Below are 16,127 nucleotides of genomic sequence, written 5' to 3' on the forward strand. Positions count from 1 at the left end.
ATTGCAAAAGGGTTTTCTAATGATCAATTAGCCTTTTAAAATGATAAACTTGGATTAGCTAACACAACGTGCCTTTGGAACACAGGAGTGATGGTTGCTGATAACGGGCCTCTGGACGCCTATGTCGATATTCCATAAAAAAATCTGCAGTTTCCAGCTACAATAGTAATTTACAACATTAACAATGTCCAGTGTATTTCTGATCAATTTGATGTTATTTTAATGGACAAGAAATGTGCGTTTCTTTCAAAAACAATGAATTTTCTAAGTGTCCCCAAACTTTTGAACAGTAGTGTACATATGCATAAATCATCAGATACAATTTTAAGCTTTTTAGAAAGTAACATATAACGCATGTACCTGCATTATGTACCAATTTCAGTTCAACAAAGGCTTGATGTAAAGCAAAAAAGGCAGATTGTAGTTCTAAAAGAGCCTTGTCAACAGAAGGGGCAACAGAATACACAACATTATTGTCCGCAAGTGGAGGTTACAATTTCTTAAAGAAAAACCAATATTTTTTATATACAGTGGCAAGAAAAAGTATGTGAACCATTTGCAATTATCTGGATTTCTGCATAAATTGGTAATAAAATTAGATCTGATCTTCATCTAAGTCACAACAACAGACAAACACAGTCTGCTTAAACTAATAACACACAAATTATTGTATTTTTCTTGTCTATATGGAATACATCATTTAAACATTCACAGTGTAGGTTGGAAAAAGTATGCGAACCCCTAGGCTAATAACTTCTCCAAAAGCTAATTGGAGTCAGGAGTCAGCTGACCTGGAGTCCAATCAATGAGACGAGATTGGAGATGTTGGTTAGAGCTGTGACGTGTCTTTGGCATCATTAAAACTGAAGACATATTTATCAAATAACTCTCTGTAATTATTATTACGCGATTCACCTGATTAATCATGTAACTGTAATTAACTAGGAAGTCGGGGCACCAACGAAAATATTCAGATTACAAAGTTATAATTTTCCTAATATAACTTTCAGATATTTTAATATCTGATCAATTAGTCTTCGAATTAAATTGAATGAGACGTCGATATCTAGTCAATTGCGATTGGCTGGATATCTTAACGTGATCCACATTTGGATTTCCCCTACTTTTCCCAAGTGATGCAGAATGCTGAAATCAAACGGAAGTACAAAGGGCGGGACTTCCGTCGCGCCAGGCGGAGGAATTTAAACTGGTCACAGGAAGAGGAAAATGTTCCCCCTTTTGTTAGCTTAGCATCACGTGCAAGCTAATCCTACTTTGTTCAGAGATATCACTTCCAAGCACAAAATAGGGTCCTCTCACCATGGAAAGGGTGGGTTTACTAGTGACGTCTCACATTAACCCATTCGGCATACTTTGCTAGCGTTATGTTGATTGGAGCGACACGGTACATAAATACAGATACGCCTGTGGTCTGCCCACACTGTCTTAGTGCGGTAGGCGGATAGAATACTTCGGCTCGCCGAACAGATATCTCCTAATTTCTAACCTTACTGGCTCTATGCCCTTGCTCTAGAAGTTAATATTGACCGACAGAAATAGTACCGTTTGGCCTAACGGACTAAATCTGGAATTTATCCCTCATTGCTATCGACACACGACCGGAGGCACTCTCCAAATAGCTTGTTCCGATGGGAATACACACACAACCAATTTGTATAGATAGCAGTCTGTTTGTACAATTCTGTTTGCACAATTGATATATAGAATTCCACAGCAAAGTCCAATTCTATCTTAGATTCCTCGCACGGGGGCGTCATAAATGTATATTATCAAAATGACCCAAACGTGCGTCCTAGTTTTACAGTCCTCACAGGGGGCGCCATAAATGTTGTGTCTTTGGCATCATTAAAACTGAAGACATATTTATCAAATAACTCTCTGTAATTATTATTACGCGATTAACCTGATTAATCATGTAACTGTAATTAACTAGGAAGTCAGGGTACCAAGGAAAATTTTCAAATTACAAAGTTATAATTTTCCTAATATAACTTTCAGATATTTTAATATCTGATCAATTAGTCTTCGAATTAATGACTTATTTACCTCACGTCAGTCTCATTACAAACGTCGTAAATTGTTGGTTATCTGCACGAACCCAGTCTTCACTATGAGTCATCCATACATCAATTGTCTTAAAATCATTTATTTACTAACAAAGTAATTCACAGAAATGCATAACAAACAGTAGATAACGTTACAAAGAAATGATAGAGGAATGTGCCCTAGTGGGCTAAACCGGCATGGTGGCTTGTTAGACAAAAGGGGAGTGTGGGTCAGCTGAGAAGACACTACAGAGTTGACAATTATAACAATTGAAATGCTAATCCTTTGCACATGAACACTCACTCATTCGGGAACAATTGCAATCAATATATATATTTACGCTCAGTGTGTCGTCGGGATCTCTGTTGAAAAGTTTGTTTCTGTTGGAGAGGCTGTCCGCCCTCTCTCTCTCTCTGTCGTGGTTAGAATGCGTAGTTCAGAGTAACATTCATTCATGTCGTTATAGAATGGCGGTTGTCGGTCTTCGCGTTCAATGATACCGAATTCCTAGCTGCAGACTAGTAATTAATATCAAATACTTGTTCTTATTCTGTCGGTATCGATAGTCTAAGAGTTTAACCATGTGGTATGGTTAAAGTTCAGAAAGAGGAATGCATGGTCAAACCTTGGCCCTCTCGTTATCGAGGTAAGCTGGTCTCCAACCTTTAGCCATCTCGTAATTGAGGTAAACTCGGTCCGGTGATAGAAAACCAAGGTGGGGGTTTTATTCGGAATAGCAGGAAATGGCTGTCTCATGACGCCAGGCCCTGTCTGTTCATGGGGGCGTGCCCATGACTTAGTGAAGACTCCAAAGGGAATTGGAGTTTCCTTCATTAAACAGTCCAAAATCACATTACACAATTTCACAAACAGTTCCATCCTTATTCATTCATTTTATACAACCATTTAGATGTAAGTCTCATACCTGAGACTCTTCTATAAACATGATTATGGTAATGTGGCTGTATTGTCTCTCATGAGTTTCACAAAATTGTACCAAACGGACAAGTTCGTTGCTGGATTCTTCACCGATCTTTTATACCTTCTCCAGAACATAAATGTCGTTCGGTTCTCCAGTTCTGTGAGGTGGAAGAACTCCTTTGTTCTCTATGAAAACTCACTTTCTCTCTATACTGGGGCCATGAGGCAGGATCTTCTCATAGGAATTCACGACCTCTTCTGACCACAGCAGCCTGGGTGTGGGAGACAGAGGTAGGGGGATGGTGCATAGAAAACCCAAAGAGGGCAACGTCATGACAGCTACCTTGCCCTATTAAAACACTCACAAAATTTGAGTTTGCTATTCACAAGAAGCATTGCCTGATGTGAACCATGCCTCGAACAAAAGAGAGCTCAGAAGTCCTAAGATTAAGGATTGTTGACTTGCATAAAGCTGGAAAGGGTTACAAAAGTATCTCTAAAAGCCTTGATGTTCATCAGTCCATAAGACAATATGTCTTTAAATTGAGAAAGTTCAGGACTGTTACTACTCTCCCTAGGAGTGGCCGTCCTGCAAAGATGAATGCAAGAGCACAGCACAGAATGTTCAATGAGGTTAAGAAGAATCCTAGAGTGTCAGCTCAGAAATCTCTGGAACATGCTAACATCTCTGTTGACGAGTCTATGATACGTAAAACACTAAACAGGAATGGTGTTCATGGGAGGACACCATGGAAGAAGCCACTGCTGTCCAAAAACATTGCTGCGCGTCTGAAGTTCGGAAAAGAGCATCTGGGAAAATATGCTGTGGACAGATGAAACTAAAGTTGAGTTGTTTGGAAGGAAAACACAACACTATATGTGGAGAAAAAAAGGAACAGCTCACCAACATCAAAACCTCATCCCAACTGAAAAGTATTGTGAAGGGAACATCATGGTTTGGAGCTGCTTTCCTGCCTCAGGGCCTGGACAGCTTGCTATCATCAATGGAAAAATGAATTCCCAAGTTTATCAAGACATTTTGCAGAAGAATGTAAGGCTATCTGTCCACCAATTGAAGCTCAACAGAAGTTGGGTGATGCAACAGGACAACGACCCAAAATACAGAAGTAAATCAACAAGAAAATAAAATTTGCCTTCTGGAGTGGCCCAGTCAAAGTCCTGACCTCAACCCGATTGAGATGCTGTGGCATGTCCTCGAGCGGTTCACACCAGACATCCCAAGAATATTGCTGAACTGAAACAGCTTTGTCAAGAGGAATGGTCCAAAATTCCTCCTGACCATTGTGCAGGTTTGATCCGCAACTACAGAAAATGTTTGGGGTTGAGGTTATTGCTGCCAAGAAAGGGTCAACCAGTTATTAAATCCAAGGGTTCACATATTTTTCCCACCCTGCACTGTGAATGTTTACACGGTGTGTTCATTTAAGACATGAAAACGTATAATTGTTTGTGTGTTATTAGTTTAAGCAGACTGTGTTTGTCTATTGTTTTGACTTAGACGAAGATCAGATCAAATTTTAGGACCAATTTATGCAGATGTCCAGGTAATTCCAAAGGGTTCACATACTTTTTCTTGCCACTGTAGACAGTAAAAATACAGGGCCCAAAATCGACTTAAGACCATCAGAAGAAGCACATTGTGTCCTGTCTTTCAGGTAGTTTTCCATCCAAATGTAAGCTGCCTGACCCAGGTCAATTTCAGACAGTCTAAGAATTAATAACGAATGGTCAACAGTGTCTTTAGCCTTCGGCGGGTCTATAAAAAGGGCAGCACAATGCTGCCTTTTGTCCATGCCATTTACAATGTAATTTACCACCCAAAGAAGGAACATAAATAGTGCTATGACCTGGCCTAAACCTGGCTGATTGACACTTAGAATACATTTTATAGCTAGAAAAGATCTAAGCTGAAAATATCAAATTTTCGCTAGGCAAGAGAGTTTGAGCGATAATTATTCATGTTAGAGGGGTCATCACTTTTGTGGAGAGGCAGCACATGGGCAGCCTTCCAGACACTAGCGGTAGCACCTGAAATAATTGTCAGGTTAAAAATATGTGTCAATGATTCCACAATTAGGGAGCAGAAAGCTGCAGCAAGAAAGGATCAAGCAAATCAGCCCCAATGGATATATTTTTATCTTAAGCAGTGCGTCTAGCACATCACAAGTAGAAAGTTGAAGTGAAAACAAAGATTCACTAGAAGTTGACAGAGCTTAGATCCTGCCAAATAGAGGTAGTGCGAGGCGTTGGGTAGAGCGGAGGGAGGTGGGCAGTGGGAGCATTGGCACCGCAGTTTCCCCTATACTCTATAAAGGAATATCAGATCATATAAAGGACTGATCCCTGGCCCCAACTGGTCATTTTGAAGCAGATTACCAATAACGATACACATGAGTTCTGTCTGCATTATTGGAAAAGTGATATTAAACTGCACTCTAAAATCTTAAACAGGGCATCTTGCACATCACAAGTAGAAAGTTGTTGAAGTGAAAACAAAGATTCACTAGAAGTTGACAGAGCTTACATCCTTCCAAGTAGAGGCAGTGGGAGGCGTTGGGTAGAGAGGAGGGAGGTGGGCAGTGGGGGACATTGGGTAGAGAGGAGGGAGGTGGGCAGTGGGGGACATTGGGTAGAGAGGAGGGAGGTGGGCAGTGGGGGACATTGGGTAGAGAGGAGGGAGGTGGGCAGTGGGGGACATTGGGTAGAGAGGAGGGAGGTGGGCAGTGGGGGACATTGGGTAGAGAGGAGGGAGGTGGGCAGTGGGGGACATTGGGTAGAGAGGAGGGAGGTGGCAGTGGGGGACATTGGGTAGAGAGGAGGGAGGTGGGCAGTGGGGGACATTGGGTAGAGAGGAGGGAGGTGGGCAGTGGGGGACATTGGGTAGAGAGGAGGGAGGTGGGCAGTGGGGGACATTGGGTAGAGAGGAGGGAGGTGGGCAGTGGGGGACATTGGGTAGAGAGGAGGGCGGTGGGCAGTGGGGGACATTGGGTAGAGAGGAGGGAGGTGGGCAGTGGGGGACGTTGGGTAGAGAGGAGGGATGGGCAGTGGGGGACATTGGGTAGAGAGGAGGGAGGTGGGCAGTGGGGGACATTGGCACAGCAGTTTCCCTCAGGACTGATTCCTGGCCCCAACAGGTCATCTTGAAGCAGATTAGAAATAACGATACACATGAGCTCTTTCCACATTATTGGCAAAGTGATATTTATTTATTTTATTTTACTAGGCAAGTCAGTTAAGAACAAATTCTTATTTACAATGACGGCCTACATATAAAACTGTACTGTACATTGTATTGTCATTGTGATGAATCATGGATGATATACACAAATTAATTTCTAATTATCAAAGGAATATGGCATGACATTGCAAAAATAAGCACATACAACAGAGCACAGCCTCATGAACAAAGGTTTCCTGGAAATATTATGTCCAAAATGAGACAAGTCCTGAAAAAATGTATTTCACAATTTCCCATAAAATGTTTAAGCTATAGCACTAAAGTGCCACACTAGCCCAACATACATCATTATGGGAGAATAGTACCAATTAGCCTATTGCATATCTTATATAGAGGGCCCATAGTTTTGCACCTCAATATTCTGGAGTTAAGTTTACCATCTCACTTCTAAGCAACAAATCACAACTGTCAGAATTTGTTATGAACAATGCTCCAAACAAATCCAACTGAACAACCAACTTCCCAAAAAACTGAACAATTGATATCAAGAAGTAGTCTTTTAATTTAGGTTAGATTTAATTAATTTACATGAAATACAGTCCTCTAATCTTCTACTTAACACTACTGATTACAATTTAGACACCACTTAGACTCAAGCAACCAAGTGCAAACAAACACACATGAACAAACATGACCTCTTTCAACTATCTGTCCTCCTTGTCTGTCCTGGTCTGTAGCTCACCATTAAGCTATGAGGCCGGGAGCAGCTGGACATGTGGTTTGCGTTGCAGAATGGGAAGGGTTCTAATTTTCAACTCTCACATTTCTCCTAACATTAACCCGTCTAGGGAGGAGGGACTGGCAGGCTGAAGAAAAGTTTGACAACAGGTGTTCCACTTCTTTTACTCCAGCAGTTTACATGATGTATCTAGTCTAGTGCACATTCTAGCCTAATTCACTCCTGTCCCAAAACTATCCAAAACAAAAGCACATGTCGCCTACTTAAAATAATATACAACCTCAGTCTGAATAGTTTTGGCACAGGAGTGAATTAGAATGTGCGCTAGACACAATGTAAATTACCCATTTTTATTTGGTATACAAACGACTTATCTGTTAGCTATTGAGACTAAGAATTTGAGTGGAAAAATTACAAAACCTTTGCTCCCCCTTGTGGGGTGACCGAGCTTAGATATCCAACACCATATTTTCAGTTCAAGCTTCATTTGTACAGTGTGAGCCATAGAAATAGAATGGATAGAGTGAGTGTCCCCATTCAAGTCAAATATGACATAATAGGTGGACTGGCGGCCATTGGGAGTGTACACATAAGAGCAAAGCAGGAAGTAAAAGCAGGAATTGTACCCATCAATCTGTGCTGTGATTTGTTGAATCAACTCAACATTACAAAAAAATACATTCCATTGCATGAGCCACATTTCTTAGCATCATTTCAATGAACAATCTACATTACCATGGAAATATTACATTACATTTAAGTCATTTAGCAGACGCTCTTATCCAGAGCGACTTACAAATTGGTGCATTCACCTTATGATATCCAGTGGAACAACCACTTTACAATAGTGCATCTAAATCTTTTAAGGGGGGGGGGGGGTTAGAAGGATTACTTTATCCTATCCTAGGTATTCCTTAAAGAGGTGGGGTTTCAGGTGTCTCCGGAAGGTGGTGATTGACTCTGCTGTCCTGGCGTCGTGAGGGAGCTTGTTCCACCATTGGGGTGCCAGAGCAGCGAACAGTTTTGACTGGGCTGAGCGGGAACTGTGCTTCCTCAGAGGTAGGGGGGCCAGCAGGCCAGTGGTGGATGAACGCAGTGCCCTTGTTTGGGTGTAGGGCCTGATCAGAGCCTGAAGGTATGTAGGTGCCGTTCCCTTCACAGCTCCGTAGGCAATCACCCTGGTCTTGTAGCGGATGCGAGCTTCAACTGGAAGCCAGTGGAGAGAGCGGAGGAGCGGGGTGACGTGAGAGAACTTGGGAAGGTTGAACACCAGACGGGCTGCGGCGTTCTGGATGAGTTGTAGGGGTTTAATGGCACAGGCAGGGAGCCCAGCCAACAGCGAGTTGCAGTAATCCAGACGGGAGATGACAAGTGCCTGGATTAGGACCTGCGCCGCTTCCTGTGTGAGGCAGGGTCGTACTCTGCGAATGTTGTAGAGCATGAACCTACAGGATCGGGTCACCGCCTTGATGTTAGTGGAGAACGACAGGGTGTTGTCCAGGATCACGCCAAGGTTCTTAGCACTCTGGGAGGAGGACAGAAGGGAGTTGTCAACCGTGATGGCGAGATCATGGAACGGGCAGTCCTTCCCCGGGAGGAAGAGCAGCTCCGTCTTGCCGAGATTCAGCTTGAGCTGGTGATCCGTCATCCACACTGATATGTCTGACAGACATGCAGAGATGCGATTCGCCGCCTGGTTATCAGAAGGGGGAAAGGAGAAGATTAATTGTGTGTCGTCTGCATAGCAATGATAGGAGAGACCATGTGAGGATATGACAGAGCCAAGTGACTTGGTGTATAGCGAGAATAGGAGAGGGCCTAGAACAGAGCCCTGGGGGACACCAGTGGTGAGAGCGCATGGTGCGGAGACAGATTCTCGCCACGCCACCTGGTAGGAGCGACCTGTCAGGTAGGACGCAATCCAAGCGTAGGCCGCGCCGGAGATGCCCAACTCGGAGAGGGTGGAGAGGAGGATCTGATGGTTCACAGTATCAAAGGCAGCAGATAGGTCTAGAAGGATGAGAGCAGAGGAGAGAGAGTTAGCTTTAGCAGTGCGGAGAGCCTCCGTGACACAGAGAAGAGCAGTCTCAGTTGAATGCCCAGTCTTGAAACCTGACTGATTAGGATCAAGAAGGTCATTCTGAGAGAGATAGCAGGAGAGCTGGCCAAGGACGGCACGTTCAAGAGTTTTGGAGAAATGATTGCATCACAATTCCAGACAGCCATTGCGAGTGTACCCCATGAGTTTACCAGTAAAATTGCCAGGGTTAGAGGTTCCAAGCCTGTTCTATTGATTCTATTTCTATGGTATGAGCATCCTATTCAGTTGAAGGTGTTATTGGCAGTAACAACATTTATTTAAGAATATCCATTCCCTACAACATCTAATCAGAGCACTAGTTTGGATAACTTGTCAGGGGTGATGTGTAAGTACATTTACAAGCATTTTGCTGTCGATTCATGATGAACAAGGGTCAGTAGCTAATGAGGGATTACTGTACTGTTCGACTTAAAACCCGAAAGTATTTGGCCAATCGAAGGCAAATCATTTAACAGTTGTGGAATGCTCTAGAACTTGGCGTACTGGAGCTTTGGACAGTTTACCAGAATGTTTATATATTCCGTTCCGATAGGGATCCCCTTCCTGTCAGAAAGATACACAAAAACACCCAGAGCCAAAAATATCTGACAGTTTACTGATGCAAGTGAACCAATGTTGATAGTATTTGGTTAGCTCAAACAAACTAAGTAGCTAAGAGTTTGTCAGCTTGGATATTAATTTATACCCAAATAAGATTATTTATTTTTCTTGACGCAACAATGCCATTTTGAAAATAAATAATACAATGCATACAAAGTTGTCAATTTATCCATTATATTCAAGTATCGTAAGAGACAAACAAAATGCCATTTTAAGCATAATTATAGCAAACCTACTGATAAACCTTCCGAGTCTAATCTGTGCAATTTTCACACAGATCAGCCCTCAATCTTTTTTTGAGAGGAGTGGGATAATAAACTTCCCTGCAGTAGTAGTTACCCAAGGGACTTCAAATTGGCCTTACCCACTCCACGATGCTCCTCACAAGACCGTTTCCATCCCTTTCAGAGCATTGTGCCTTCAGCATAGTGGACGGCTCCCAGCATCGGATCTAAGAGGTAGGTAGCGAACTTTATTCACAGTCTATGCATGTGATATTCTGGCATCGGAACTAACCGATTATTACAATTATCTTGAGCAAATGTCCAACTTCAAACCATCTACTTTTGACGCCAAATAGGTGAATTTTGCTGGCAACTGGATGCTTTGTTCATTAATGCCTTTGATAACATTTTATACAACTATTAAGTTTTACCCTCAATATATGAATTGTTTGTTTACCTCCTTGAGTATCATTAGGCATTATTTGAAAATACTATAAATTCCAACTCGATGATTGCATTCAACTTACAAATATGTAATTTTGACTGCCCTCAAGACACAAACTGGCCAAGACAGTGAGCAGAGAAACTATTTACAGAGAATGGTAATGACCGTCATTAGTCTGTCTCCACCACTTCCCCTGTGTGTACAGTAACGGAGGCTCTTTCCTAGAGATATCAGCACCTACACTAACGCTTCATTTTGTTCTCATGCCTTAATTTTCTGAATACAGAATAAGAATGGAGGTTAAGGTATCAGTGGAGGGAGTCCCACGTGTTGTCTGTGGAGTTACTGAGAAAACCACATGCCAGGAAGTAGTCATAGCTTTGGCTCAATCCCTTGGTGAGTACACATCTGGCGGCATTTACATTGTAGGGTCTTATTTCACTGTATACTTTACTTGATTTCTAATACAAATCAATCTTTTCAGGTAATAAATTCATCCCAATTATCTTCCTCTGCTTAGGTCGTCCTGGGCGCTACACACTTCAGGAGAAATTCAAAGAGTTTGAGCGGAATGTGACGCCTAATGAACGGCTTCTGGAGTCTCTTGAGAAGTACGGCCAGCAGGCCAGGGAGATCCAGCTCACCCTGCTGCACAATGGGCCATCCCTCTGGGAAGGGCCTAGCAGAGGGAAAGGCGGCAGATGCGAGGCTGGCCCTCAGCTTAGGAGAGCAGAAGCTGGGGGCAAAGTACAAAGGGTTAGCGGTGGGCTTAGTTTACACCGTCAAAGCCTACCTCCCTTATCGTGCTTGCGGCAACAAGCCGAACAGCGACCGGAAGAACCAAAAAGACCCAAAAGAAAGTCCCTGACCCTAATGGAGGAGGCTTGGGGATGGCTGGAGAGCATAGGAAGGGGTGCAGTGAACCAATCAGGCCGCGAAAAGGGTAGCAGGATGGACACTGTTAAAAGGGATGGTTGTTCCCTGAACGTTTCGGTCACTGTTGCCAAGGATCCCTCCACTCCTGGGGTTTTGCAGAGCAAATTTAGAGAAAAGAGTGCTAAGTCCACTGAGCACCAGCAAATCTCCTGCTGCATGCGAGACCAGGGCAGGGACAGAGAGAAAAGAAACATTCGCAATTCTGATGAAGGTAATGATATCCAACATGTTAAGAAACACCCAGAGGTTAGCATGGCAAAGATAAAAACTGAGGGCCAGCAGAATCTAACCAGTGCCCTTAAGATGGTTGATGAGAAAAGGAAGTTAAGAGCACTAGTTGCTATCCAACAGGCTAGTCTGAAAGAGCTGCAGGTCCAAATAACCTGCACGGATAGCCAAATTCATGAGCTGGAGGAGCAACGAAAGCCCAGGCAAGCTTACCAAGAAGCCCAGCAAAAAATAGTGGAGGAGGCAGAGCACCTGGAATTTTGGAAGAATGAGCTGAAGGCTGAAGAGGGATATGAGAAAGACTTGCAGGAACAGTTCCTGGAGATGAAGGTGAAAGCTGTGGAGTGTAAGGCCAAGTTGGAAGAGTACAAACGCAAAATGCAAGGTCTTGATTCTTCAAGGGACAGGAGGACTGTTCAAGAGGAGCAAGTGAATGTTCCAAGCCAAGATGCCACATCTCCTGCTGCTGCAGGGTGGACAAGGCTCAATGAGGCCCTGAATCAATCAAGATCTCTTACAGTCAGTGTGGTAAATACTGACAGGAAGTTTGCGCCCAGAGTGGACTCCAGTCATCGTCATGCTGTAGTTCTTCCAAACCAGATCAAGGAATTGCGGCCCCCAGGGCCAAGTCAGTTTAGGGACAGGTGGACATGCTTGTCTGAAGCTCAGAGTCCAAATCCAGAAACACAACCAAGGGTTGTGCATCTCTCTGAAATAATGATACATCTGGACAGCACCAGAGTTTGAAAAGAGGTAGAGGAAAAACAGAAACTTATCTGTGAAAACCAAACACAATTTAGGCTTAGTGTTCAGCGAGGACTGTGAAGCAACAAACATAGGCACAGACATGCATACACACAATAAAATACACACATACACATGGATTTTGTACTGTAGATGTGTTAGTGGAGTTGGGGCCTGAGGGCACACAGTGTGTTGTGAAATCTGTGAATGTATTGTAATGTTTTTACAATTGTATAAACTGCCTTGGTTTTGCTGGACCCCAGGAGTAGCTGCTGCCATGGGGATCCATAATAAATACATGATTTGTTTGCAGTTTCACATTTCTGTACCAACTGTTCTGTGGCTGTAAAAATAAAAAGGCTAAATATTTGTCCTACCACGAGTTGCTTGATATCTTTTAAATATTCAGTTTGTTCCACTTTTCAGGCACCTTGGTTTGAAGAGGTTAGGACAGCATTTCCTTTTTGCTGCACTGTCAAAAGAAAATGACATTGTCAAGCCTATACAAAGAAAACATTTTAAATAAGTATCTTACTGCCATTGAGTAAAATACATTCTACAAACTATATATTAAGAAATAAAGATGAAACTGCCTTGATTTTCTTTTAAATAAAGACAAACGCCAGATGTAATTTTCATAAAACTTTAATTCAATTGTTTCATTCAAGACCATTAACAAAAGTACATAGGAGAGCCTCTGTGCAGTTCAGGAGGAAGCCAGTGATCGCCAGTTTAAATTCATTTAGACTAACTCCCATATGTGCATTCAGGCACAACAGATCACCCACCAATGCCACTAAAGCACAATAATCGATATCCTGATCCTTAAGATTTATTCTAATACTTTAACTTTTCCCCCATCTTTTACTTAAGTAAAATGTATTTTTGTTATATTGTGATGTTTTAATCTTTCACTAAGAAAAAAAGCACACATTACATACAGTATATTTCCACCCACAGGTATTTGGGATGCAGACCAGTATTATTTCTACTAGAAAAAAAAGCCATCCCAAGATTGTTCTTAATATTTTGGCGGTTGGCTGGGGACAGAGGATACATCTAATTTTTTTGTTTTCTTTGTAGTTTTTAGGCACCTTATTTTTACTTCATTTTATTCATTAGCAGATATTGAGATTCAATGGAACAAAAAAAGAGAAAATGTGCAAAAAAAGAATACATTGTATAAAATAACTGCTGGATATAAGATGCCATTAGGAATTCTGCACCTGGGGAAATTGCTTATGGAGCGTGTGAATACTGAAAAGGTATCGAAATGCTCCAGATTTGTCAATGTAAATCCTAATCATAGTCACTTAAATATTCACATACATCACAACACCATGCTTTCACTCCAGCTCTTGGATAAAGTGTTTCAAAACTGCTCAAAAAACCGAGCAGAGAAATAGCCTCCATGTTTTAGCCCCCACACACACGAAAAACAGGATCCTCCTTATGAAGGGAACTTTGCTTTATGCATTTTGTAGGAAAGCATAGTGGAAACCATTGGCAAATGAGAATCATTTAGTTTCCTTAAATGAGGGAGAACAAATGGAAGAAGCAGGTGAGCTCTAATACATGCCCACACTCACACATATCCACATACACAACATGTTGCAGGTGCAGAATTCCAGACATTTAAGCAGATTCAGCAAAGATGAGGACAAGACAATGCCACACAACCAGCACTCTGATTTTAAGGGGAGCAGAAACCCTTTAAAACAAATCCTCTGTAACCTCTACCATTTCTAAAACACCTTATGCACAACAATCACACACACTCAGAAGAGAAACCTGCAATGTTTACTGCAGTATGAAACCGTATCAAGTACATCATATGTGGGTGGCAGGGAACAAATGGAATGAGAGGGTTCCATTGCAGGTGATGGAACAGGGAGAGGTGTTACACATGCTTATTTCTGTGTGCCTGTCAAGAGTATGTATGTGTGTAAGAGCATGTTTCTGCAAGACAGCAAAATTCCCTTTCCATTGTTGTCCTCCATTCTGGGATTGCATTTCTAAATCCGGGCCCACCTATTACAGATGGGGTGGGGTATACACTGTTCAGTCAATTACACCCGGTTGACGAGTCTTCCGCTCCACGTTGAAGCCCTAGGTACAAAACAAAGACCGGTCATTATAAGCAACACGCTTAACACACCTTAAATATAAATCAGAACCTATTATACAGCATTTTGCTACCAAATGTGTGTACCTTTGAGTTGTCAGGGCCACGGGGCTGTCTCACAATGACTAGGCGGGGGGCGCTAGCGTCATCCAGGGTGATGCTCTTGAGCCGGTTGACCAAACGATCGGGACGGGGGGTTGCCACCGGTTTAGGCCCTTCACTGTAGGGGTAGAGAAACAAGATGCCTTTTAACCAACAATATACCGTCTAGGTTTAGGATAACTGGGTCATAAATGAGACATGACTAGTAAATCTGGTGGCTAGAGATTAAATTTAACTTATTTACAGTGCCTTCGGAAAGTATTAAGACAACTTAACTTTTTCCACACTTACCTTACAAGCCTTATTCTAAAATTGATTAAATAGTTTTTTCCCCCTAAGTATACACACACAATAGCCCATAATGACAAAGCGAAAACAGTTTTTTAGAAATGTTTGCAAATTTATAAAAAATTTAAAACAGAAATATCTTATTTACATAAGTATCCGGACACTTTGCTATGAGACTCGAAATTAAGCTCAGGTGCCTCCTGTTTCCATTGATCATCCTTGAGCTGTTTCTACAACTTGATTGAAGTCCACCTGTGGTAAATGTAATTGATTGGACATGACTTGGGAAGGCACACACCAGTCTATATAAGGTCCCACAATTGACAGTGCATGTCAGAGCAAAAACTAAGGCATGAGGTTGAAGGAATTGTCCGTAGAGCTCTGATACAGGATTGTGTCGAGGCACAGATCTGGGGAAGGGTACCAAAACATTTCTGCAACACTGAAGGTACCCAAGAACACAGTGGCCTCCATTATTCTTAAATGGAAGTTAGGAACCACCAAGACTCTTCCTAGCAGGCTGCCAGGTCAAACTGAGCAATCGGGGGAGAAGAGCCTTGGTAAGGGGGGACACCAAGAACCCGATGGTCACTGACCGAGCTCTAGAGTTCCTCTGTGGAGATGGGAGAACCTTCCAGAAGAACAACCATCTCTGCAGCACTCCACCAATCAGCCCTTTATGGTAGTGGCCAGATGGAAGCCACTCCTCAGTAAAAGGCACATGACAGCACTCTTGGAGTTTGCCAAAAGGCACCTAAAGACTCTCAGAACATGAGAAACAAGATTCTCTGTTCTGATGAAACCAAGATTTAACTCTTTGGCCTGAATGACAATCGTCACGTCTAGAGGAAACCTGGCACCATGCTTACGGTGAAGCATGTGTTAGCTGCATCATTCTGTGGGGATGTTTTTCAGCAGCAGGGAGTAGGACTAGTCAGGATCGAGGCAAAGACGAACGGAGGAAAGCACAGAGATCCTTGATGAAAACCTGCTCAGGACCTCAGATTGGGGCGAAGATTCACCTTCCAACAGAACAATGACCCTAAGCACACAGCCAAGACAACGCAGGAGAGGCTTCGGACAAGTCTCAATGTCCTTGAGTGGCACAGCCTGAGCCCGGACTTGAACCCGATCAAACATCTCTGGAGAGACCTGAAAATAGCTGTGCAGCAACGCTCCCCATACAGCCTGACAGAGCTTGAGAAGTTCTGCAGAGAATAAATGGGAGAAACTACCCAAATACAGGTCTGCCAAGCTTGTAATGTCATACACAAGAAGATTCAAGGCTGTAATCTCTGCCAAAAGTGCTTCAACAAAGTACTGAGTAAAGGGTCTGAATACTTATTTCAAACCCTGTTTTTGCTTTGTCATTATCGGGTATCGATTGAGGGGGGAAAAAAACAGATGA

General features: G+C 42.6%; 2 protein-coding genes across 16 annotated transcripts in view; one reads left to right on the top strand and one right to left on the bottom strand.

Moving 5' to 3' along the window:
- Positions 1–9,993: 9,993 nt before the first annotated feature.
- Positions 9,994–12,578, top strand: rassf11 (Ras association domain family member 11). Its single transcript, XM_014135535.2, has 3 exons — positions 9,994–10,085; positions 10,583–10,692; positions 10,817–12,578. Exons 2-3 carry the CDS (start codon positions 10,590–10,592, stop codon positions 12,205–12,207), a joined length of 1,494 nt encoding a protein of 497 aa, XP_013991010.2. The 5' UTR covers positions 9,994–10,085; positions 10,583–10,589; the 3' UTR covers positions 12,208–12,578.
- Positions 12,579–12,833: 255 nt separating this feature from the next.
- Positions 12,834–16,127, bottom strand: part of LOC106566849 (cold shock domain-containing protein E1) — a 35,046-nt gene continuing 31,752 nt past the window's right edge. For all 15 annotated transcript variants that reach the window (XM_014135339.2, XM_014135337.2, XM_014135338.2 and 12 more), the window contains 2 exons: positions 14,417–14,549; positions 12,834–14,313 (listed from right to left, as the gene is read on the bottom strand). In XM_014135339.2, the coding sequence (XP_013990814.1) occupies positions 14,266–14,313; positions 14,417–14,549 (181 nt within the window). In that variant the 3' untranslated portion in view covers positions 12,834–14,265. The remainder of the gene's footprint in view (positions 14,314–14,416; positions 14,550–16,127) is intronic.

The sequence above is a fragment of the Salmo salar genome, chromosome ssa13 (genome assembly GCF_905237065.1).
Source record: "Salmo salar chromosome ssa13, Ssal_v3.1, whole genome shotgun sequence".
NCBI lineage: Eukaryota > Metazoa > Chordata > Actinopteri > Salmoniformes > Salmonidae > Salmo > Salmo salar.

Bases quoted from the DNA above. Each gene is read 5' to 3' on its own strand.
- rassf11 (XM_014135535.2), top strand. From the start codon at position 10,590: ATGGAGGTTAAGGTATCAGTGGAGGGAGTCCCACGTGTTGTCTGTGGA. The intron at 10,693-10,816 runs GTGAGTACACAT...TCCTCTGCTTAG, and splicing joins AGCTTTGGCTCAATCCCTTG to GTCGTCCTGGGCGCTACACA.